This window comes from Mandrillus leucophaeus, unplaced genomic scaffold, assembly GCF_000951045.1.
Source record: "Mandrillus leucophaeus isolate KB7577 unplaced genomic scaffold, Mleu.le_1.0 Scaffold1083, whole genome shotgun sequence".
Lineage (NCBI taxonomy): Eukaryota > Metazoa > Chordata > Mammalia > Primates > Cercopithecidae > Mandrillus > Mandrillus leucophaeus.
The window spans coordinates 357240-381512 of NW_012099021.1; the positions used below are offsets into that span (position 1 = coordinate 357240).

Below are 24273 nucleotides of genomic sequence, written 5' to 3' on the forward strand. Positions count from 1 at the left end.
TCTGGTAACACCCCCACCATTGTCAACTGTCTTACGTTAATTCAGAATGTAGGTCAATTTAGTACTTAACTACTTTGCGATTGCTGGAATACAGCTCTTGTGAAGTGTTCTTGTGCACTGTGACACAAGAATCTGGCCACGCTTTTATGAATTTTGTGTGGAGCTTTCCATGAGCGAGAGTGTCCACAAATGTAATTTGAAGAGAACTCAGGACTGAGGCCCTAACGGTGGCTCTGGTTCAATTTTCAGCATCTCATATCCTCTTCTGCAGATTTTAATTCTGGGACAAGACTCTTATTCTGCTATAGTAGAGTGTCTCTGTGCTAATTCAGGGTTGGGGCTCATTACATGATACCCCAAAGTATGGTACTTTGGAATGCTGAGTACTTCGAACTGAAGAAAATTGGAAAGGCCTCAGAAGTAAGGTCTTTCTGAACTTCTCCTGTCCTGTTTTCCACTGTAAGCAGTGGAAGTTACTACAGCTACTGGCAGCGAATTGCAGCAACTTCAATTCTTGTCTCCTCAGAAGACGTCGACTGAAGGGCATAAGGCAGAAGAAGAGACTGAGGCAAGTTTTAAAGCAGGAGTGAAAATTTATTAAAATGCTTTAGAGCAAGAACGAAAGGAAGGAAAGTACACTGGGAAGAGGCCCAAGCGGATGACTTGAAGAACTAGTGCAAGGTTTGACCTTTTGACTTGGGTTTTTATATATCAGCATACTTCTGGGGTCTTGCAACCCTTCTACCCTGATTCTTCCCTTGGGGTGGGTTGTCCAAATGCACAATAGCCTGCTAGTGCTCGGGAGGGGAGCGTGTGCAGTGTATTTATTGAAGTTGTAAGCATGCTCACCTGAGGCGTTCTTCCCTTTTTTGGTGGAATGCCCCCAGAAGGTCATATACCAGCTAAATTCCACCATTTTGCCTCTTAGTGTGCATGTGTGAGGCCACTCGCCCAACTCCTGAGATCTCATCAGGAAGCTACTGATCATAAGTTTCAGGGTTTTTCTATCTATAGGGAAACTGCCTTTCCCTGGCGCTGGCTGTGAGCAATTACTATTTTAGAGAGGCGGTGTGACCACTGTCTGACCATCACCTGATGATCGTCTGACATTCCCGGTGGAGTGTGGGGGACCTATCCTGCCCTGTTTGTATCTGACCAGCTACCCACTGTAACACCACCACTCTTCGCAGTGAGTCATGGAAACCAGAATTCCTGTTTCCCAAGGCAGGTCATAGAAACTAGAACTTCCCTTCCTCCAAGCAAGTCGTAAAACCTAGAAACGTTATTTTCTGCCTTCTCCCTTGAAGACCCTCATTTCAGAAGGGTCCTGCCCTAATACCAGAAGGAATGCTACACAGAGAGGCCAAGAAGAATATGAACAGACAGGCCTTGCTGGGTTTCCCCATTCAGTCTATTACATTAGCTCATTATCATTCTGTTTTTGTCCAATCACATTTCTTTTTCTTTTTAAGACACAGGGTCTCTGTCGCCCAGGCTGGAGTGCAGTGGTGAAATCATTGCTTACTGTAACCTTGAACTCCTGGGCTCAAGCAACCCTCCCACCTCAGCCTCCCAAGTAGCTAGGACTATAGGATCACAGTACCCAGCTAATTAATATATGTGTGTGTGTGTGTGTGTGTGTGTGTGTGTGTGTGTGTGTGTGTGTGTGTGTGTAGAAATGGGGTCTCCAACTGTTGCCCAGGCTGGTCCACACTCCTGGACTCAGGCGGTCCTCCTGCCTTGGCCTCCCAAAGTGCTGGGATTACAGGTGTCACTCATTGTACCAGGCCTCTAATCACATTTCTACACAGCTATCGCCTCTTCATATAACCTAAGCATAAAAATAGACAGTTTCCTCTAGGTCTTGTGGTTTGCATTTTTGGACTCTCATGTCATGTAAAACTTTGATTGAATAGATTTGTTATGCTTTTTTGTGTGTGTTATAGGAGTGTCAGCTGTGACTCTTAAAATGGGTAAAGAAAGTTTTCACACCTTTCCACCCGTACACCAGTCAGAGTTTACTACATAATTTTGGAATTGAGTGATTTCAGATGTCAATTAATTCAGCTTCATCTTGGCTTCACCACATTCTGTCGTGTGTCTGTGTGTGACTCAGTAACCACTCTGCACCTCAATGTTTTCAAGTAAGGTTTCAATAATAAGGTTAAGCTTATTTTGTAAAATAAGGTTAAAATATATAGGGTATTGTGAAAATGACATAAGTTATGATTTACATAAATGTAAAACACTTTGAATCATGCACTTACTAAATGCTCAAAAGGGTTCACTATTATTATGATTGACTTAGATTAAAGCTATTGTAAATATTAACTGTTCCTCTATGCTATCAGACCTCAAAGTGTGGTGTGGGGATTCATGGGGGTGGGAATTTTCTGGAGACCCTTTTCAGGAGTCCATGAGGTCAAAATTATTTTCTTAATACTAAGAGGTTATTTGTATTTTTCATTCACATTCTCTCAAGGAGATGCAGTAGTTTTTCAGAGTTACCTGAGAAGTGCTAACGTTATCAACAGAAGCAGCTAGAGAATCCAGTTCTCACATGAAATCAGACATTAGAGACTTTTCTTACTAGATTCATTTTTAAAAAAAGTTTCTTGTCATAAAAATGTTGTTTGTTAGCTAGTAATGCATTAGTAATTTTAAATCAGTATTTTAAAACTTGTTTTAATTCTAATACAGTAAGTACTGATATAACTGACAGAAACAAAAGCTACTTGGGCTCTTTAATAATCTTTAAGACCGTAAAGGTATCTTGAGGTCAAATTTGAGAACCAAAGCTGAGATGCAACCTGTTTTTGAACAAACGTGGATGCCTTACAACCACAATTTCATCCTTTCCAGCCTCCATGACTTTTTCTTGTTTCCTCTGGCTGGGCTCAATTTCTTATCTGCCTGCAAAAGCCCTACTCCTCCTTCAAGAGCATCCATAACTGAATTTGGTCCAGACTTCGCTGCCTCCTTGGCATCCTCTTCCACGATGCTGGGACCTCCAGGGCCGGGCCTCCCTCGGACACGTGCCCTCCTTAGCCTTGGGGTATTAACATTGTTTTGACGGAGGCTCTCTTGCGAGCCCAGTCTAGATTTCTCCTTACCAGCCTGGCACAGGCACCAAGGGGAGGTGCCTGGGCTCCACAGGCCCAACGGGCCAGAGGGTCGCCGGTAGCGTCAACCAAGCGCACGACAGCCCACGGGTGGCCAGGCGCGAGGGAAGAGCCGGAGCCCAGTCCCAGCCCACCCGGTTTCCGGCACCGCCCTGCCGCGTAGGGGCGGAGTCGCGCGCCTACACAGGGTGTGGCCTCCAGCCCGCGCGGGAAAGGGCCTGCGCCGCATGCGCGCGCACAGTCGGCGGCCGCGCGCAGCACGCTCAGGGCCGGGATGGCGGCGGCAGCGGCGGCGGCGGCAGGAAGCGGGACACCCCGAGAGGAGGAGGGACCTGCTGGGGAGGCAGCGGCCTTGCAGCCCCAAGCCCCAACGAGTGTGCCTGGGGCTCGTCTCTCGAGGTTGCCTCTGGCGCGAGTGAAGGCCTTGGTGAAGGCGGACCCCGATGTGACGCTAGCCGGACAGGAAGCCATCTTCATTCTGGCACGAGCCGCGGTGCGGCAGCAGCGCGAGGGCACGCGGGGGTGGGGGAGGTGGAGCGCGGGGCGGAGCCTCGGGGCCTTCCGCGGGCGGGGCTTAGGGTGGCGTGGGCCGGGTTTTGAGATGTGGGTGTGGACCCGGAAGGCGGAGGAAAGGGGCCGGGGACCTATGCGAGTTGTGTGTTTTGTTAACACTCCTCCCTCTTGTTGAGGACCTGGTTAGTGAGTGACTTTAATTTGTATCTCCAGGGCCTCATACAGAACTTGTAGGAGACTTTAGTGAATGAAGGAGAATACTGGGAAGAGGGTGGCGGAATGGATGTTCATGAAATCCAGGACAATCTTAGCTTCCAGAACATTTTCTTGCCCCTGAGCCTTTCTTCTCCCTTTCTGCCCCCACCCACAAACCAGAGCCCTCACCTCCTCAGTGTGCTAGAACCCATTACTAAAACTTTGCTTTTTTACTTCACAGGAACTGTTCGTGGAGACCATTGCAAAAGATGCCTACTGTTGTGCTCAGCAGGGAAAAAGGAAAACTCTTCAGAGGAGAGACTTGGGTAGAGTGGCACTGCCAGTGTCTGGGGACAGAGAAGAGAGGGCTGGGCTGGTTTTACCTTGCGCAGGTTGAGAAGACGTCACTCTGATCTGAGAGGTGCCACAGCGTCTCTCCCCAGGATGGTTTCTGTTGGCCACAGTGCCAGGAAGCCCTACCTGTAGAGGCTCTCTGCTTGGGGTGGTGGAGCAGTGTGTGGTGTCTGGGGTTGCCAGAGCGGACTGGATCCCTTCATACCTTCTGCCAAATTGCACCAGAAAAAGATAATTCTTTTTCACCTAGCAACTGGGGATTTGATTTCTGACTCTTGTCTGGTTGGTAACCCTCACCTGTGTAAGCTTTCATATACCGTGTTCTCATGCGCCCTGCGTCTATTGCCACATTCTTCTCTGATAACTTTAAGAGCAAAGCGAATAAATAATTTAGATGTATTTTAGGAGCCCCCTCCCCCCCGCATTGAATGGTATTTGCCTACACTTTTCTTACTCTTCTAGGGAGACAACTAATATATATGAGAGTTGCTGGTAGAGTAGATACGGATCTCAAGGCAGCAAGGGACGCATCTTATAATTGCCCTCATTTGTCCAAAGCCTCATGCCCTTCACTGTAGATTGTGCTGTTTTCTGACTGACGTCAGCATGGCTGGAGTTAGTCAGGTGTCTCTTTGCCTTGTGTTTCAGATAATGCAATAGAAGCTGTGGATGAATTTGCTTTTCTGGAAGGTGAGTTCTCTCTCAGTGGGCAGTCATTTCCGCCTGTCTTTTGCATGTTGATGTGAAATTCAAAACCTCATAAAACGGATGCCTGCTTCTTGTTCGTGTAGGGATAATTCTTTCTCCGTACTTGCTGTTAGAAAAAAGTAACTTGCTAATGAGGTTCAGTTTTCTCCCTTGGGGAATTAAAACTTCTACCTGAAAATTGCTAGCCATAAAGAAATAGGAGGGAATATAAAGATGCCAGTGTAGTTAGATGAATTCAGAAGTTTGATTCCTATCTTGTTCGCCATACCTAGATATCAGCCTTGCCCCCCTTATCATGTTAGAGATCAGAAACAATTGTCAACATTTAAAGGGTGACTGCTTGTTCTTTTTTCTTCAACAATCTGTGTGAAGTGATTATTTTGCTGCAATAAGACTTGTACTTGTCTGTATTTATTTTTAGGAGTCATGGATTAACTTGTGTACTAACTAAATTTTTTCATTAAAAAAGCAAATATTTGAAATACCTAATTTTAGCTACCTTGCCTCAGAGCTATTTCTGCTACTTAATTTTTTTTTTTTTTTTTTGAGACAGGGTCTCGCTCTGTCGCCCAGGCTGTAGTGTGGTGGCGCGTTCTCGGCTCACTGCAAGCTCTGCCTCCCGGGTTCACACCATTCTCCTGCCTCAGCCTCCCCAAGTAGCTGGGACTATAGGTGCCTGCCGCCACGCCCGGCTAATTTTTTTTTTGCATTTTTAGTAGAGACGGGCTTTCTCTGCGTTAGCCAGGATGGTCTCGATCTCCTGACCTCGTGATCCGCCCGCCTCGGCCTCCCAAAGTGTTAGGATTACAGGCGTGAGCCACCGCACCAGGCCGCTACTTAATTCTTAAATCTGATCAGCTTACTCTTCACTACACATATATAGTCATGTGCTGCATAATAACATTTTGGTCAGCCATGGACTGCTCACATGAGGGTGGTCCCATCAGTTTATAATGGAGCTGAAAAATTCCTGTTGCCCAGTGAGGTAGTGGTCATAACATCCTAATGAAATACATTACCTTTTCTATGTTTAGATATGTTTAAATACGCTTATCACCATGTTACATTTGCCTACAGTATTCAGTACAGTAACATACTGTTCAAGTCTGTAGCCTGAGAGCAATAGGTATACCCTGTAGACTAAGTGTATAGTAGGCTATACCATCTAACTTTGTGTAAGTACACTCTATGGTGTTCACACAGTGGTGAAATCGCCTGAAGATGTAATGCATTTCTCAGGATGTATCCTTGTTGTTGAGCGACACATGACTGTATTTTGATTGAATAGCTTGGCAAAAGCCATGTATCCTCATTTCATTCTCCCAGGGTGTTCTCATTACCTCCTCTAAGCCTTATTACCTTTAGAAATCTCTTGATTTATTCCACTCTTTTTACTCCTTTGTTCTGCATCTCCATGTCAACCTAGGCCCCTGGTCCTTTTGATAGATATTTTTTAAATGTCTTATTAGATACATTACCATGGCTAGCTTCATGCCTAGACTATTGAGCATTCTTTTAATTTGCAGATTTTTCTTCAGCCTCTCTTTCCACCTACTCATTTTTCTTAAAATTAACTTTTTTTTAGTCCTACCTAAGGCAGGCACTCCTTGTGACAGACTTTCTGTAAGTTCTGCAGTCAAAAATGTTTGGAGCCTACTTTACCTCTTCATTTTTAATTACCAGCTTTTCAAAGACATGAGTGATATGATCAGATTTGTATTTTAAGTACACAACATTGCTGTCCTGGGGAAAATAAACTGGAGGGTACTAGGAGTAGAAGTGGGGAGGTTTTATGTAGTTTTCCACTCTAGTCTCTATCACAGCATAGTGCTTAGCTTGGATTTTTAATAATGGCCATTTATTGAATGATTGCTGTGTTTATTTTCATCCTCTGCTTTCATCCTCATTTATCTCTGTAATTGAATCCTTCTGCTCTAACCTACTTTGGTAGATCTGAATGTTAGCCACCGTAGCCCCTGTGGATTCAGTCTGCATTATATTATTTTTTACGTGGTAAAATAAATGTTCTTATGTCCTTAGATGTGTATGGTGTAAGTAAATACATTTTTTTTCCTTTTTATGAGCAATACATATCCATGGTTGAAAATCAAATAGTTACCTAATGGCTTATAATGAAGTATAGCTGCTGTCTGCCCACTGTTTTGTTAGTGTTTTGAGCTTTTCTGGTGGTTACGTTTATTTCTAATTAATATGCTTACCCATTGATGTGTCAGCTGTAGACAGTGTGTACTGACTTCCTGCTGTGATAAATGAGGATTTGGCTAACCTGTAGAACCCCATAAATCCCCTCTTGTCTTTCTTATTTTTGGTAGTTGTATCACTAGTTTTAGTTTCTTTACCTCTACAGTTTATATAACATACTGGAATGTCTTCGGTTGTTGTTGTGTCCAACTTTTAATGCATTTCTTGACTCCCCAGTTTGTAAAGTATGACTATTAGTGCACGTATCCCTTTTCCCTTTTTAGTTCACATCTAGCTATCAATTTGTGTTATCTAGTAATTTGACATTGTCAAAGCTAATAACATTTAAATCTTATCACAATTAAATCTTCCATGCTTTATCCCTCATTGATTGTAGAAGTTGAAAACTAGGGCTGTAAACAGTCTTTCTCTACCCTTTCTCTGTCCCTTAATTCCTCATTCAGGTCCCCTCCCTGCAAACAACTGTTCCTAGTTTTCTTGTATAACTTGGATATTTTATGCAAATATGTTTATATGTGTATATGTATATTCTTTTTCTAAGTCTTATGAAATACAACATATGTGAAGTGTGTGTGCTGTAAATGTAAAGTCAATAAATGATAAAATGAATACCCTCGTAACCACCATCTTGGCCAAGAGATAGGGTATTGTCAGCCCCCAAAAGTCCCACATATATTCATTCTTCATCATATCTCTTCTCATCCCTTTTCCCGACATTACTGTATCCTAACTTTTTGAGTAATTGCTTCCTTTTCTTTATAGTTTACTATATTAGCATGCATCCCTGAGTACTAAAGTTTAGTTTCGTTTTTTCGAACTCTCTGCAAATGGAACCAAACCATATGCATTTATTGGTCAACATCTGTCACACAACTGTTTTCTTTAAGTTAACGCATTTATGAGATTCATCTGTGTGATTGCACATAACTCGTTTGTTCATATTCCTTGCTATATGACAGTACCACAATTGAGCTATTTTAATGTTGATATTTGGGAAACCTTATTTTTCCTATTATGAACAACTTGCTATGAACAGTCTTGTACATGTTTCTCTAGGGTAGATGTGTATGTGTGTATAAAATATATAATACTGCTGGAACCTAGGATATATAGGGTATTGATATCTCCATCTTTGGCAGGTACTGCTGAATTTCATGTATTCCAGCGGTGCATGATAATTCCCATTGCTTCTCATTCTTACCCACACTTGGTATTACCAGAGTTTTTGATTTTTGACATGCTGTTATTGAATGTAAGTGATAGTTGCATTGTGGTGTTAATTCGTATTGCCCTGATTGTGGGTAATATTGAACATCTTTTCATATGCATGCCTGTTTTTTTTTGAGGGGTGTCTCCTATTTTTCTGTTATGCATTTTTGTCCTTTTTAAAATCGATTTATAACAATGCTTGGTATATTTTATTTCATTTTTATTTATTATTTGTTTTTGAGATGGAGTCTTGCTTTGTCATCCAGGCTGGAAGGCAGTGGCGTGATCTCTGCTCACTGCAACCCCCGCTCCCAAGTTCAAGAGATTCTCAAGTAGCTAGGACTACAGGCATGCACCGCCACGCCTGGCTAATTTTGGCATTTTTTGGTAGAGATGGGGTTTCACTGTGTTGGCCAGGCTGGACTCGAACTCCTGACCTCAAGTGATCTGCCCGCCTCCCCCTCCCAAAGTGCTGGAATTACAGGCATGAGCCACTGCGCCCAGCCTTTTTTTTTTTTTTTAAACATAGTTCTTTAGAAGAGAGCCCTGTGATCTTTTTTTTTCTTTTCTTCCAAGTTAGGTTTAAATGCCTGTCTTCTGGTTGTGCTGTCTGTGGGGAGGGTTGTGGGGAGACGGGCAACTGTTTCTCATACAGACCCTCTGGTCAGTAACCAAATTTTCATCTCACATCGCCATTCCTGATGACTTGAGCCTGGAGCTTCCTCATGGTTCTTTTAGGCATATGGGCCTCCTCTTCTGCTGCAGCCCCTCTGTGTTCATTCTAGGCTCCTTTTCCCTCTGCTCTATTTATAAGCCTACTTTGATCAGGTTTCTGTTATTCAGTTTTTTTGTTGAAATCCATTAACTGCCAGTGGGCCCCTATTTGTTGTAGATTTATACTTTTTAAACTTTTTTACCTTTTGAATGGAATCTTGGATGGGAGGGCATATGTACTTGTGGGCCCAGTCCCCCATCTGGAACTGAAACTTTTCAAAAGTTTCTCTTTAATTAGAGAGTTTACCTCATTTATTTTATATTATTCCTTCCTTATATGGTCTTCATCAATGTTCATTAACTTACACAACGACTTCTTAGCTCTTTTCTCACTTCTAATTCTAACTCTTCAGACTAGTATGCTTAATTCCTAACTGCCCACCATCTGTAATGACATGTTTTTCCCTGGGGATATTTTGGATAGATCATCCTCAAAATTAGTATTTTGGTCTTAGAGAACTGCTGCCAATACTGGAGCCTCTTCTGCATTAACTTAGCCCAGCTTGTTACACTAATCCAGCTCCTGAGGTCCCCTGGTATACTCATTGCTCTTTGTATGTTTAGGTACTTTGGATTGATTGCTGAGCGGGGCAGTTTTGTGAGCCTTCATCTGCAGCCTTCAGTTCACCCCTCTCCACAGGCCTCAGCTTTGAAGAACGGAGTCTTTGCACTTACACACACTCTTCCTGTTCTGCCTTCACCTATGCCGGGATAAGCAGAGATCTCATCAATGAGCTCTTCTCTGCAAGGTCTTCCACTGCTTCTGTCTGTCTTCCATATCAAGCCTGGATGCAGCTGTTGCTGCTTAGAGCAGGGATGAAGAAAGTGTTCTGCATAAGTGGCTTCCTGAATGATGAGGACCAGAATAAAGGTTTTTGATCAACCTCAGTCTAGTGTGTTTTATAATCTCACCTTTGTTCTTACCCTGTGACGGGAGAGCCACCATACCTGATCACAGACCTTCCTGATCTTCCCTGCCAGCCATTCTAACCTGCAGTCCTTTCATTAATTTTGTTCTTTTATTTTTCCAGCACATCACCAGAAAGTGGTTCCAGAATTTATGGAACACCACTTGACCTCAGGAGTTCAAATAAATAGGACGGTCCTAGATTGAAAGCCAGTTAAATTTTTTTAAGTTTTATTTATTGACATATAATCCACATACTCTATATTTCACCAATTTAAAGTATGCAATTCAGTGGTATTTAGCATATTCACAAATATGTACACCAGTCACCTCAGTCGATTTTAGAACATTTTCATATGAATGGAATCATGTAATAATGTGGTCTATCGTGTCTGGCTTTTTTCACTTTGATAATGTTTTTAAGGATTATCTATGCTATATAGCATGTACTAGTACCTCATTTTAAAAAATTGTGGTAAATTGTACATAAAGTAAAATTTACTTTTGTAATAATTTTTAAGCATGTAGTTCCGTGGCATTAAGTACATTCACATTGTTGTGCAACTAACACCATCATCCATCTCCAGAACCTTAAAAATCTTCCCAAGCTGAAACTTCATACTCATTACATAATCACTCCTCATTCCCTACATCCTGCAGTCCCTGGCTAAGCTTTGGTTTGGAGGAAAGTTGTGGGTGACATAACGAAGGAGGCAGAGTACCTAGAAAGCAGCAGTTGAGCAGCAGGAAGCCTTGGACAGTGGCTGTTAATTGGGTCATGGATCATTTTAAAAATAGTCCATAGGATTTGCTCCCTAGAATGATGCACAGATGTTCAGTACTGTAACATTTAAAAAATAAGCTTTATTTTGGAATAATACTAGATTTGCAGAAGAGTTGCAAAGGTAGTAGAGAGAAGTCTCATATGCCCCTTACCTCGTTTCCCCATTGTTAACATTACCAAGTACATTGGTCACAACTGAGAAACAGACATTTATAGGTTACTGTTTAACTACAGTCTCTTTGGATTTCACCATTTTTTCATTAATACCCCTTTTCTCAGATCCAGGCCATGTTACTATATCATATTTACTTGTCATGTTGCCCCAGTCTCCACTGGTCTATGGCAGTTTCTTAGTCTTTCCTCATTTTTCATGACCTTGACAACTGGAGTAGTGCTAGCTGGGTATTCGCTAGGATCTCTCTAATCGGGGATTGTCTTGTGTTTCTTGTAATTCTATAACATTGCATATGATTTTGAGCATGAAACAGACCCCAGAGGCCCTTCTTTAGGCCTCCTATTATTGCCAATGGGAATTTAAAAGGATATCATGGTCCATTTTCAAGATAAACTCAGATCACAGTTTGCAGCTCATTAGTGGGATGTGAAATCAAAGTGTGTTGCCACTAGCATTTTGAAATAATAACAGTGTTGAATTTAGTAACGGTAAGTGTTCTAATTGTTGTTTCATTTACATGTGTGTATATTAGGTCATTGTGTAAAATGTATGTGGTAGGCAGACAGAAGGAAGGCCCCCATCACCTTCACCCGCTGGTTTTATGCCCATGAATATGTTACATTACATATCTGAAGCGATTTTGCAGATATAAGTCATGTTACTAATCTGTTGACCTTCAAGTAGATGATCCTAGATTGTTTGTGCAGGCCCAGAGTAATTACATGAGCTCTTAAAAACAGCTTTCCCCCAGCTGAGGGCAGAAGGGGCTGTCAGAAAGATTTAAGGCATGAAAAGGACAAGGCCTGTTGCTGGCTTTGAAGATGGAGGGGGCATAAGGCAGGAAATGTGGGCAGGCTTTAGACGCTGAGAGTGATGATCAACAGCTAGGAAACAGCCTCAGTCCCACAACCGCATGGAACGGAATTCTGCCAATAGTCTCTGCAGTTGAATGTGGATTTTCCCCTCAAGCCTCCTCATAACAGCCGGGCCAGCTGACACATTCTGACATACTTGCTTTGGCCTTGTGAAACCCTGAGCAGAGAATCTAGTTATGCCACACTGGACCTCTGGCCTGCAGAACTCTGAGGTAAATAAGTGTCTAAGCTGCTGAATTTGTGGTAAGTTATTATGGCAGCAATAGAAAACTAATATACTTCTTATTGAAAATCAAGGTAAAAAAAAAATCGGAAATTCTGCCGTAGTGGAAAGGATCCTGGACGGGGGCCGGGAGATACTGGTTCTCATCCTGCTACTCATTACCTCCCATGATATGTTAATCACCCTTCCTGAGCTTTCTCTTACCAATTAAGTGGGTTATTTAAAAGTTTTTTCCACAGTACATATTTTTCTTTTGTGAACTTTATTTTTTTTTTTTGGCAAAATTTACCTGTTTTAGTGTACACCTCTGAACTTTAATAAATACCTAAAATCACCATCACAAGGTATAGAACGGTTACATCACCACAAAATTCCCTCATGCCACGCCTTTGTAGTCAACCTATCCCACCAACAATGTCCCTGGAAACCAGTAATCTATTGTCCCTGTGATTTTGCCACCTCCAGAATGTCATATAAATCAAATCACACAGTATGTAGCTTTTTGAGTCTGGCTTCAATTTGGCATAAGGTATTTAAGGTTCATCCATGTTGCATGTTATCAGTAGTGTGTTCCTTTTTATTGTTGAATAGTGTTTTGTTGTATGGGATGTAAGTACCACAATCTGTTTATCTGCCAGTTGAAGGGCATTAGAGTTACTTCCGGTTTTTAGTGATTATGAGTAATGCTACTGTAACATTTGCATATAGGTTTTTGTGTGAACATCACTTTTTGTTGTCTCTTGGGTATACAGGAGTGGGATTGCTGGATCTTATTGTGAGTGTATGTTTAATTATTAAAGAAAATGCCAACTGTTTTCCAAAGTGGCTGTACCATTTTGCACTTATACCAGCAGTGATTAAGAATTTCAGTTGTTTTGCATCCATGTCAGCAGTTGGTATTAAAAATTTTAGCCATTATAATAGGTGTGTAGCGGTATTTCATTGTGGTTTTAATTTGTATTTAGCAGATATGTATTATGTAAATATTTTCTCCCAGTTCCACAAGACATTAAATTTTGAAAAAAATCCTATAAATGGTTCTTAGCTGCACTTAGCTCTGTTGGTGAGATGACTCAAATGAGGCACAGGGGACTCCTTACTTTTCTACCTTTTGGTATAAGCCCCTGTGGAGAAGCAGGGCTTCCTTTGTGGTCACCAACTCCTGTGCCCTCCTCCTCCCTTAGTGTCTGTCAGTCATGGGCTAATGGATCAGAAAGAGACCAGTCCCAGTATATCTGGCTGGGAGCACTAAAGTGGAATTTCCTGATGGTATAGATCATGCCTGGAGATGGGGAAAAGCAAGCTATTGAAATCCGATATTAACAGTATTAAGGACTAATATTCAAAAAGAATCAGAGAAAATTATGCTAAAAAGTAGAAAATTGTGCTATTTATTTATTTATTTATTTATTTATTTATTTATTTATTTATTTATTTTGAGATGGAGTCTTGCTCTGTCGCCCAGGCTGGAGTGTAGTGGCACGATCTCAGCTCACTGCAACCTCCGCCTCCTGGGTTCAAGCGATTCTCCTACCTCAGTTTCCCGAGTACCTGGGATTACAGGCGGGTGCCACCACACTCGGCTAATTTTTTATATTTTTGGTAGAGACAGGGTTTCACCATGTTGGCCAGGCTGGTCTCAAACTCCTGACCTCAAGTTATCCACCTGCCTTGGCATCCCAAAGTGTTGGGATTACAGACATGAGCCATTGTCTCGACATAGGAAATTTAAAATATGTTCCTGATTTCTTCGTTGTATCTGAATCAGAGATCTGACATTCCTCATTCAAGGCTTCATATCTCTGGACATCTTAACACTTAAAGCATTTTTCTTTTTTTCACCTAACTAATTAGCTCAGAATGTTCTCAGTACCATCTTGTAGTTTTTATACTGTTTAAAGTATAACTAGATTCCTGTAGGAATCTAGTTTCCCTCATCAAATCTACAATATCTAGCTAACTTGGAACCTTCAAGAACAATGGATGGTATGCTGTATGTGTATCTGGATCAGGATGGTGAAGTAGATATGTCTTACAGTCTCTCTAATGGCTAATTTAATAAATGAGCAATCCCTCTCCCCCCACACCGAGTTCATACAAATTAGCAAAATATTCAACTCCAGCAATCAAACAAGGAATGAGACACATTGCAGTGCCACAAACTTCAACAAGCGAATAAGGAATGACATGGAAAATTCTAGAATTGAGAGGAAGTGCATGACACAGAAAGGTTTCTAAACCCATCTGCCAGAAGTCATAACTGTGAGTCACCCAAATCTTGAGAGTTTTTATACGCTTAGTCAGGAGGAAATTAAATCAAAGGGTTGGTAGCTTTTCCCTTTTCTGACTGTGGAGAAGTGGAAAGGGCTCCTGGGGAGAAATGGGTGAAGCAGGTGGAGATGAACTCTTCAGTGGATGTGAGGGCTATAGGCTAAGCTAGAGGATGCATTTAGAGCTAAGGGGATGGAATGTAGCTCCAAGTAGGTAGAGTAAATCCTAGTACTGTGTGTTAAACCTCCAAGTTGGCACACCTTCTAAGCTGAATCCTCCCTCTCCACTCACCAAACCTTCAGGCCAGGTATATAGAAATACGTAGAAGCGCCCTCAAACTGTAGCTCAGTTGAGAGCACAAGCTGACCTTAGGTATAGTGGAAAGTAAAGTGGCCAAGAAAATGGATGCTGGAGCCAGAATCCCTAGTTTCTTATCTGCTACTTAGGAGGCATTAGAGTAAGAAGACTCTGTGAGACATATCCACTTCACCATTAAGAGATTAAGTTAGGCAGGGCGCGGCGGCTCACACCTGTAATCCCAGCACTTTGGGAGGCCGAGGCAGGTGGATCACGAGGTCTGGATATTGAGACCAGCCTGGGCCAATATGGTGAAACCCCATCTCTACTAAAAATATGAAAAGTTAGCCGGACGTGGTGGCGGGCGCCTGTAGTCGCCCCTACTCAGGAGGCTGAGGCAGGAGAATGGCATGAAGCCGGGAGGCAGAGCTTGCAGTGAGCCGAGATCGCGCCACTGCACTCCAGCCTGGGTGACAGAGCGAAAAAAAAAAAAAAAAAAAAAAAAAGAAAGAAAAAAGATTAAGTTACTTGAACAAGTTACTTAATTTCTTTGTGCTGAAACTTTCTCATCTGTAAAATGGGAATAGTGATAAAACCTCAGGATTCTTGTGAGGATTAAATGAGTTAATATATGGAAAGCTCTTAGAACAGCAACTGGCACATAGTAAGGCCATATATAGTTGTGTCAGGTAATATTGTTATTATTATATCACAGCAAAATGGAAAGACTGCCCAAACATGAGCAGAGTGAAAAGAAATAGCAGAACTATATAATAAGCAACAGCAAAACCAAAAAGTGTCCAAAAGGCAAGGAGCCCAGTCTAGAAAAAAGCATAGTCCAAGGTACAGAAGAAAATTCCTCCTGAGTGTTTGAATTACAGAATAGTAACATCATAAACTCAATGAAATGAGCCCAAAAGCTAACTAATACATAAAGAAATGAAGGGGAGGTTGCAGACATCACTTTTCATTGCCAAAGTCCATTTATACTCTCTAAAATGGAAACATGATTTTAAAAAATAGCTTGAATTTCTTTTTCTTTTTCTTTTTTTTTTGAGATAGGGTCTCGCTCTGTCATCAGGCTGTAGTACAGTGGTGCGATTTCGGCTCGCTGCCACCTCTGCCTGCTGGGTTTAAGCAATTCTCCTGCCTCAGCCTCCCGAGTAGCTGGGATTACAGGCACACACCACTACGCCTGGCTAATTTTCGTATTTTTATTAGAGACGGCATTTCACCATGTGGGCCAGAATGGTCTCGATCTCTTGAACTTGTGATCCACCTGCCTCGGCCTCCCAAAGTGCTGGGATTACAGGCATGAGCCACCACACCTGGCCTTAAAAATAACTTGAATTTCTTAAATTTTTTATAGTCTCTTAACCTTCAAGGAGTGTGTTTAGAAATAATTTTTCTTATGCCAAAGAAACATTCGAAGTCCAGCATAAAGTTCATTTTCACTTAGAGATTTTTCCTTCTGTTAAATTTTCGTAAAGGCAACTTTAGTATTTTGTAAGTAAAATAGCAGGTATTGTATTATTTTATGTAAGTATTTCTGTTTACCTGTCTGCTCATTCTACCCATCTTTCTCTCATAGAATAATGTATAAAGTGATTTTTACTTAATGATGGTTATTTCTAGGTGATGCAATTTTTTAAATCCTTCATCTGTATTTTTTTCTGCATTATTTAGTATATGATGCACATTGTTGTGTTGTGAGGAGGGACCAGAAGAACTAGGAGGAGACTGGAAAAGCTTTGTGACACTGGGCTGGGACTAAACAGTGAATCTCTGAGCTGGCCCTGAGATTGCTTGTCCCAGTGTTGCCTACTGGTTTCTCAAGAGCGATAAAATCTCCCAATTTTCTGGAAGCCAGGTTACACTTTTTTTCCTCTGTGTTCTCTGGGACCTGAGAGGTCATAGCTCCTCTTGGACAATGATCCCTGTTCCGATACAGGAGTTAGAACCCCAAAGGCAAAAAGGATCTCACTTGTAGAGTGCTACAATGTGCCAGGCATTCTCATGATGCATTATTATTTCCATGTCACGGAAGAGGAAGTAGGCTCAGAGATATTAAAAGAGTGAGCTTGAATGCTCACAAGTGTTAGGTGGTAGAGCCTAGCCTGAACTGTAATTCTATGAGTCCATGCCCCCCACTCTCTAGGAATGACCTGCATTCAGCCACAAATCTCTTCTAGGTTGTCTGCACAGACTGCATTGTGCCCAGATAGGTTGGGGAAAGTTTCCTTTTTGAGCCCCTAGGCTCGTGTCTGGTATATTGAAGAAGGCAGCATGCTGAGGCAGAAGGGGCATGGAATTGGAGTCAGTAGACCTAAGTTAACTCTCACTCTGCTCTTCCCTTGCTGTTTAGCACTGGTGGGACACTCTGCTTTCCTGGGCCACTGTTTCTCTAAAATGAGGATGTAGACATGATAATGATAGAGGGTGTGCTTGGAACATCCATTGTTTTGGGCCCTGTGTTAAGCACTTGAGGTGCAAGATCTCATTTAAGTTTCCTGACAGCTCTGTGCAGAAGGTGCTATTATCTCCATTTTACGAATGAGAAAACTGAGGCTTAGACCTAAGGTTGCATAGCAATTAGGGTTCGAGCTGGGATTTGAATCCAGTCGATGTGATTCCAGGGCTTATATTTTCAGCAAGCTACACTGTGATGGTCTCCAAGATCCCTGAAAGCTCTCAAAATGACGTTTCCAGACATGAGTAGGGCTGACTGTGTGGGTGGTGCTGTGAGGGCTTACCACAAGCCAATATTGGACCACCTCTTCAATCCTTCATTGGTGGCAGTGGAGGAAGCAGCTAGCAGCCTGCTGGCCATACCCACTCCTTGGTTTCTCTCTCCAGTTAGCAAATCTCTTGAGGCCTTCAATTTCATTCCCTCCGAAGTCAGACTTCCTAAAAACAAAATCTGCCCATTATCCCAGATCTCCATTTCTCCATGAAGAGTCACAAACACAGAACTGGATAGTGACCAATGATTAATCATGCTAATGACATATTCTCTTTAAAGAGCGTGTGCATGTAAGTGTAAATACCTTTGTGTGTCTTGTCCATCCTCACCTAACCTTGTCCAAGGATGTGATGTACATGTTTTCATGTGTTAAAGACAACATTTGAAATGTTGCTGCAATAAAACTAAACATCACCTATCCTGTAAACCAGCATTTGCCTTAGGCACTTACTCAAGGGACATGAAAACATATATCCACTAAAAGAATTACACATGGACTGGGCACAGTGGCACAAACCTATAATCCCAGCACTTCGGGAGGCCAAGGCGGGTGGATCACTTGAGGCCAGGAGTTCGAGACCAGCCTGGGCAACATGGTGAAACCCCATTTATACTAAAAATACAAAAATTAGCCAGGCATGGTGGCACTCACCTGTAATTAAAGCTGCTTGGGAGAGAGCCTGTGAGGCTAGAGGCAAGATGGAGTCAACCATGCCATATTTATCTCACTGTTATAATCTTTGCAAAGGCGATTTCAAAATCAGTGTTAGGCTGTGATGATTTTAGAAATTTCCCCTGAGTTTTCTGAGAAATGACAACTACACTTTTTAAAATTTTTTAAATTTTTTTTTTATTTTTTGAGACGGAGTCTCCATCTGTCACCCAGGCTGGAGTGCAGTGGCGCGATCTCAGCTCACTGCAAGCTCTGCCTTCTGGGTTTACGCCATTCTCCTGCCTCAGTCTCCCGAGTAGCTGGGGCTACAGGTGCCCGCCACCTCGCCCGGCTAGTTGTTTTTTGTATTTTTAGTAGAGACGGGGTTTCATTGTGTTAGCCAGGATGGTCTCGATCTCCTGACCTTGTGATCCGCCCGTCTCGGCCTCCCAAAGTGCTGGGATTACAGGCTTAAGCCACCGTGCCCGGCCGACAATTACACTTTTCAACGGATTCTGGCCCAGAAGCCTCCCAGACTTTCTTCAAGCCATGTACAGAGTTTAATACACAGAGTTCTCATGTATCGTTCGCTACAAGTTATATGAACCTCAGAAATGTATTGTCCCTGCTTGAGAAATTTCCTGCAGTGGAAAGGAAATACGTGAGCATCTGCTCAGAATACCATAATCAAGAGCCTTCTGCTCCTAATAATATGCTCTAGTATGTAAGCTGTGGTGGGCTTTCCCCAAGAATTTGGAACAAGAGGTAGGAAGATTATCCCTTGAGAGTAGAACCTTAAAGTAAAGCGATTCAGCCTCCGACTCATCTTGACCTGATCAAATATATCTAAAAGAAGGCATCAGTAGTAGGGGACACTGGTCAGTGATGAAAGTGAGGAAGGAGTCCCAGAGACAAATGTTGGTAGGGCTTGTTCTGTACTACATGGGGTCACTAGAGCCTTAGCCAGTGCCTCTGTGTATAGTGCTATGGTCCTATTGGCAAGACAGACATGTCAGTCTGTCCCATTCAGGTACCTTTAAACATCGCAATCATATATCCAACTTCCTTTGTTCTGAACCCACCTTTCCCAAGCAACAGTTTGATGCTGACTTGGCTTCCCATGTAGCTCTCTCTATAGGGAGAGAAGGTGATTGTTACAGGAAGTTGGACTATTTGCATTCATTGTGACATTGATTTCTCTTTGTGAATGAATGGGGCCATTTCTGGCTATGATTTATCGATCCTTGTTGCTTCACTGTAGGGAGATGAGAGGATGTGGTGGCCATATGTACTTGGAATATTTCAGTCCTTGTGAGTGATTCCACTTGTAGATTGCTGACTCACCAAGCCACAGACAAGCAAGGGATACGGGCAAGGAATATGTTCTTAGAAAATTCTATACTACCAGAAAACACATACATTAAAAGAAAATTTCTCACAGGAAGCGATATAGGAAGGAATTGAGGCATTTTGGTCACTCATACTTGGGAGACTGCAGACTGCATTACGCCCATATTCAGAAAATTCTATAAATGTTTCAATGTTTCAGATGAGTTGGTGGAGGAAGAAAGAGAAAGGAAAAGCTGTAGAATCAGGAGGAGATGATCTGACCACATTGAAGGTGTGGGGCATCGTGGACCAGGTCCAAAATAATTGAAACACAAATATCCAGTCTCAACACAAGACAGACAGCGCTGCCACTCACTGGCTGTTGTGCTGAATTACCTGGCAATGACAGGCATGGTTTTCTGTATTAGTGTAAAGATTAATTTGTTGTAACAAATATGCCTAGAACATACTAGCTTAAATAAAGTAGAAGTTTATTTCTCTTCCATGTAACACTTCAACCGATCTAGACTAGCAGGGCAGCTCTGTTCCATGGCGTATTACTGGGACCCAGGATCTTTTCATCTTATTGCTTTGTCTTTCCTTACTATAGCACTGTCCGATAAAATTTTCTGTGATGATGGAAATGTTCTACCTCCATGATGTATAATATGGCAGTCAGCAGCTACATCTGGCTATTGAGCAGTTGAAATGTGGCTAGTGTGATTGAACCAATGTGATTAGTTCAAAATAAAAATTGAACTAAAATTTTAATATTACTTGATTTTAATTAATTTAAATGTAAATAGCTGCAGTGGCTAGTGGTTACTGTATTTAAAAGAGCAACTCTAGATCAAAGGTGGGAGGTCTCCAAGTCTAGTTCTAGTTCACAGGAAGAGGAAGGAGAGTGTTAGTAGGGCAAGGTGCATGTTTTTAAGTTGGCAATGACCCAGAAGTTGCACGCATTGTTTTAATTCAAATCCCATTGACCACACTTAGTTAACTAGCCAATCCCTACTTCAAAAACAGCGAAGGAATACAATCTCTGGCCAGGAGGCCATGTGCCCAGGTACAACTCTGTTATTATGGTCAAGTGACAGATTTTAGTGGACATCCAGAAGCCTCAGCCACAGTATCTCATCTTTGCAATTCTTAACTGTGTGACTGTGTAGAATGCTCACATGAGCATTTCTAAGCCTGCTTTATAATAACCATTACAATTTCATGAGGTTATTGTGAGGGTCACCATGAGATAATACTACTAAAACTCTCAGCATAGTGCTTGGCACACCGTGTTCAGTCACCATTAGACAGTGCTATCGTAGCTTTTCTCACCTATAAGCTTGGCCTTCAGTAATGCATACTGAGCCTTCCAGACTTTCCTGTTTGGAGTGTGGGTTGCCTATGGTAACAAAAGCTCTAAATAAGTAATGAGGGCTATTTCAAAGACACATAAGGGAAACACCAGACATGTACATCAGACACTGAGCTAGGCTAATAAGAATTTGTTTCTGAGAAAAAGGTTCATTTGATGTGCTGACAATCCTAGGTTTCTTGGCCTGAGAAATATTCACTGAGATTATTAATGTTACCATGAAAGGGCTCTTTGGAGACAGTTGGAGAGCTGGACAGCCAAAGACAGACAACTTGTCCCTTGCACTCCCCACTCCCTAATAGAGTGCAGGATAGCAAAAGGAGAAAGACATGCTTTTAAAAAGATGTCTGTGCTAGTCAGCTGGTGGTGTTTCTTGATGAGCCGATAATGAGCACATCTCTACCTTATTAGAAAAGATAAACAGAGACTGACCAGGATGCTGCAGGGCAGTGACAGCTGTAGAAATTATCTGCTCTCATCTCAGGAATGTCACACCAGTGTCACAAAACAGAGCTCAACATTTAGCTTTTAAATTTACATGAGTAAAGATAATGAATTCACTAGAGACTTTCAATGCATTTTAAATAAATGTGTCATTTCAGAATAAGCATCTGTGAAACTGTATTTCAAAACGTTATGTGACAGTATTTCTCATTTGTCTTACCGGCTAAAAAGCAACTTTGTGCCTTCTGTGTTTAGAAATAATAAAATACTAATCTGGTGAATGCTGGATGAAAATTTTAGGGATAATTTCTAGATTCCTCCTCTTTTCATTGTTACTACATGGCACATGTTAAAAACAAAAGCTAAATTGGGTTTTCATTTTCTCTTAATATCCCTCATAATCATGAGTGATATGAATTACAATGATTTCATGACATAGTTTGTAAAAGTGAGAAGGTCTGTAATTCGGAACAAGTATCCTAGTAGAGAAAAATGTCAGACATAACTGAACTGGAGAGAGAAGATTTCCAAGACAGCTTGTGATCTACCGCTGAACAGACCTGTGGAGGATTTGACAAGGGAATTCTACTGCACTCAACTTCTATAAAGGGCGAGATTTCTCCCAGGGTCTGATTCTCACAATTCTATCTAGTTGGTGGTTTAGGAATGATGGTATAGTCTGTCCTGAAGGAAAGTATCTATTTCAGTTAGCCCTGAGAGCCAGGATTCAAAAGCTAGGGACAGATGGATGGAGGATCCCCCTTCAGTTGAAGCTAGGAAAACACTACCCAGTATTTTAAAAGAGAATTTTGCAGTTGTGAGACACTGAGAACAAGCATGCTTGCTTCACAGCTGATGAAATCTGGTGGAGAAAAGACAGTTAAGGGATCATTCTAAAGGGAATGCAGTCCTCCTGTGACTGCCCTCGGGCCCTCGGATAAGGGCCAGACTGCTTAGTAAGACTTCTAAAGGTCTTTGTGATGGGACTTTGCCCACCTTTCTATGATGATTTTCCCCTCTCCCCTCCCTGTGCTTCAGCCACTTTGGAGCTACCGAGGAAGCCCTGGTCTGAAGCTTCACAGATGCTGTTCCCCCTGCCTGGTGTACTTTCTGCCTTTTCTCCTCTCCCCTGTTTGCCTACCTAACTCCTACTCACTGTTTAAGTCTGAGGCCAGGAAGGTTTTCCTGTCCACCCTCTAGAGGCAGGTAGATGTCCTTACTCTGGGATCCCATATCCCTGTCTCTTCCCGTCACAGGGCTCACCACACTGTTGAGTAACTGCGTGTTTCCCAGTCTGAGCTTCCCATTGGATCACCAACTCCATTAGGGAGTGATGGAGTCTGTCCGCTTTGTCATTGCAGCCTCAGTGCCCCCACTCAGGGTCTGCTGTAAGACAAATAGAAGATTGATCTTAAAAATCTCATTAAGATGTTTTTGGTTTAAAAGAGTAGTATGTAAATCTATGATTACTATGGAAAATTAAAATCACAGAAGATAGATTAAAAAATGTAAGTTCTTTTTATTATCGCTCCACAGTCAATTTCACCATCCCCATAGGTAACAACTGTTACGAGTTTGCTGTGTTAACCTTCCAACCTTTTTGTATGCAAATTTCATAATCATAGATATATAATTTTAAGGCAAAAAGCAAGCCATATAACGGTACATAAGTGAAACACATACACATGTTGACACGCCCAATTTATGTCAAAAATATGTGTGTGTAGTTAACATTCTAAGTTGTAAGCAACAAATGAACCATGTAGATTTTAAACAGAAAAATAATTTAATGTAAATTAGCTCATAAAATAAGCAGGAAGGCTAAATAAGCAGATTTGAAAAATGGGCAGGAAGAACAGGAAGCTGGACAGCCAGCAGCACAGCTACACTTCCCCACAGAGCAGGTCCCATGAGGACCCTGCAGCTGTCTTGCAAGCCCTGAGCTCCTCAAGGGGCACCTGACTGTCTCCAGCAGGGTAGCTTACTGCTGACTAGCAAATGCTGATTGATGCTACCGTTAGTGTTATGATGAAGTCCAGTCCACCCCGACACCCAGTGGTCTTTGCTCTGTTAATTTTTGACTCGAAGGACCAGTCAGGGGACTGATCAGGGCTAGGCAGGAGACTGCAGCCGGTTGCAGAGGGACTGAACGCACAGGTGCCTGGAGACAGGCAGCCTCTCGCTCCTACTAATTCTCCTTCCTCCCAAGCTTTTCTTTTTCTAATATTCTTTTGTTTTCTTTTAATGTTTAAATTTTGGATCCATCTGGGATTAATTTTGGCCCATAGAGTGACATAGGGATCCAACTTTACTGGTTTTCTCAGTATTCAGTTTTCCATATGCCATTTTATTTTTTATTCTTTTTTGTTTTGTTTTGAGAGAGAGTCTTACTCTGTTGTGCAGGCTGGAGTGCAGTGGTGTGATCTCAGCTCACTGTGACCTCTACTTGCTGGGTTCAAGTGATTCTCCTGTCTCAACCTCCAGAGTAGCTGTGATTACAGGTGCCTGCTGCTGCACCCAGCTAATTTTTGTATTTTTTTAGCAGAGACGATCAGGCTGATCTCGAATTCCTCACCTCAAGTGATCTGCCTGCCTCGGCCTCACAAAATGCTTGGATTATAAGTGTGAGCCACCGGGCCTGGTTTCAATATACCATTTTAAAAGTAACCCATTCCCTAAATTCCTTGACACATACACCCTCCCAAGACTAAACCAGGAAGAAGTTGAATCTCTAATAGACCAATCACAGGCTCTGAAATTGAGGCAATAATTAATAGCCTACCAACCAAAAAAAGTCCAGAACCAGATGGATTCACAGCCGAATTCTACCAAAAATACAAAGAGCAGCTGGTACCATTCCTTCTGAAACTGTTCCAATTAATAGAAAAAGAGGGAATCCTCCCTAACTCATTTTATGAGGCCAGCATCAACCTGATACGAAAGCCTGGCAGAGACACAACAAAAAGAGAGAATTTTAGACCAATATTCCTGATGAACATCGATGCGAAAATCCTCAATAAAATACTGGCAAACTGAATCCAGCAGCACATTAAAAAACTTATCCACCACAATCAAGTCGACTTCATCCCTGGGATGCAAGGCT

General features: G+C 42.1%; 1 protein-coding gene across 5 annotated transcripts in view; it reads left to right on the top strand.

Moving 5' to 3' along the window:
* Nucleotides 1-3344: 3344 nt before the first annotated feature.
* POLE4 (polymerase (DNA-directed), epsilon 4, accessory subunit) overlaps nucleotides 3345-24273 on the top strand; it is a 57382-nt gene continuing 36453 nt past the window's right edge. Inside the window, exons 1-5 of one of the 5 annotated variants that reach the window (XM_011987218.1) lie at nucleotides 3375-3615; nucleotides 4072-4156; nucleotides 4435-4485; nucleotides 4833-4874; nucleotides 9663-9986. In XM_011987218.1, coding sequence (XP_011842608.1) covers nucleotides 3397-3615; nucleotides 4072-4156; nucleotides 4435-4485; nucleotides 4833-4874; nucleotides 9663-9676 — 411 coding nt within the window. In that variant the 5' untranslated portion in view covers nucleotides 3375-3396 and the 3' untranslated portion in view covers nucleotides 9677-9986. Of the gene's footprint in view, nucleotides 3616-4071; nucleotides 4157-4434; nucleotides 4486-4832; nucleotides 4875-6095; nucleotides 6547-9662; nucleotides 9987-23553; nucleotides 23712-24273 lie in introns of those variants that run through there. The other 4 variants (XM_011987244.1, XM_011987227.1, XM_011987211.1 and 1 more) reach the window with 4 other exon arrangements.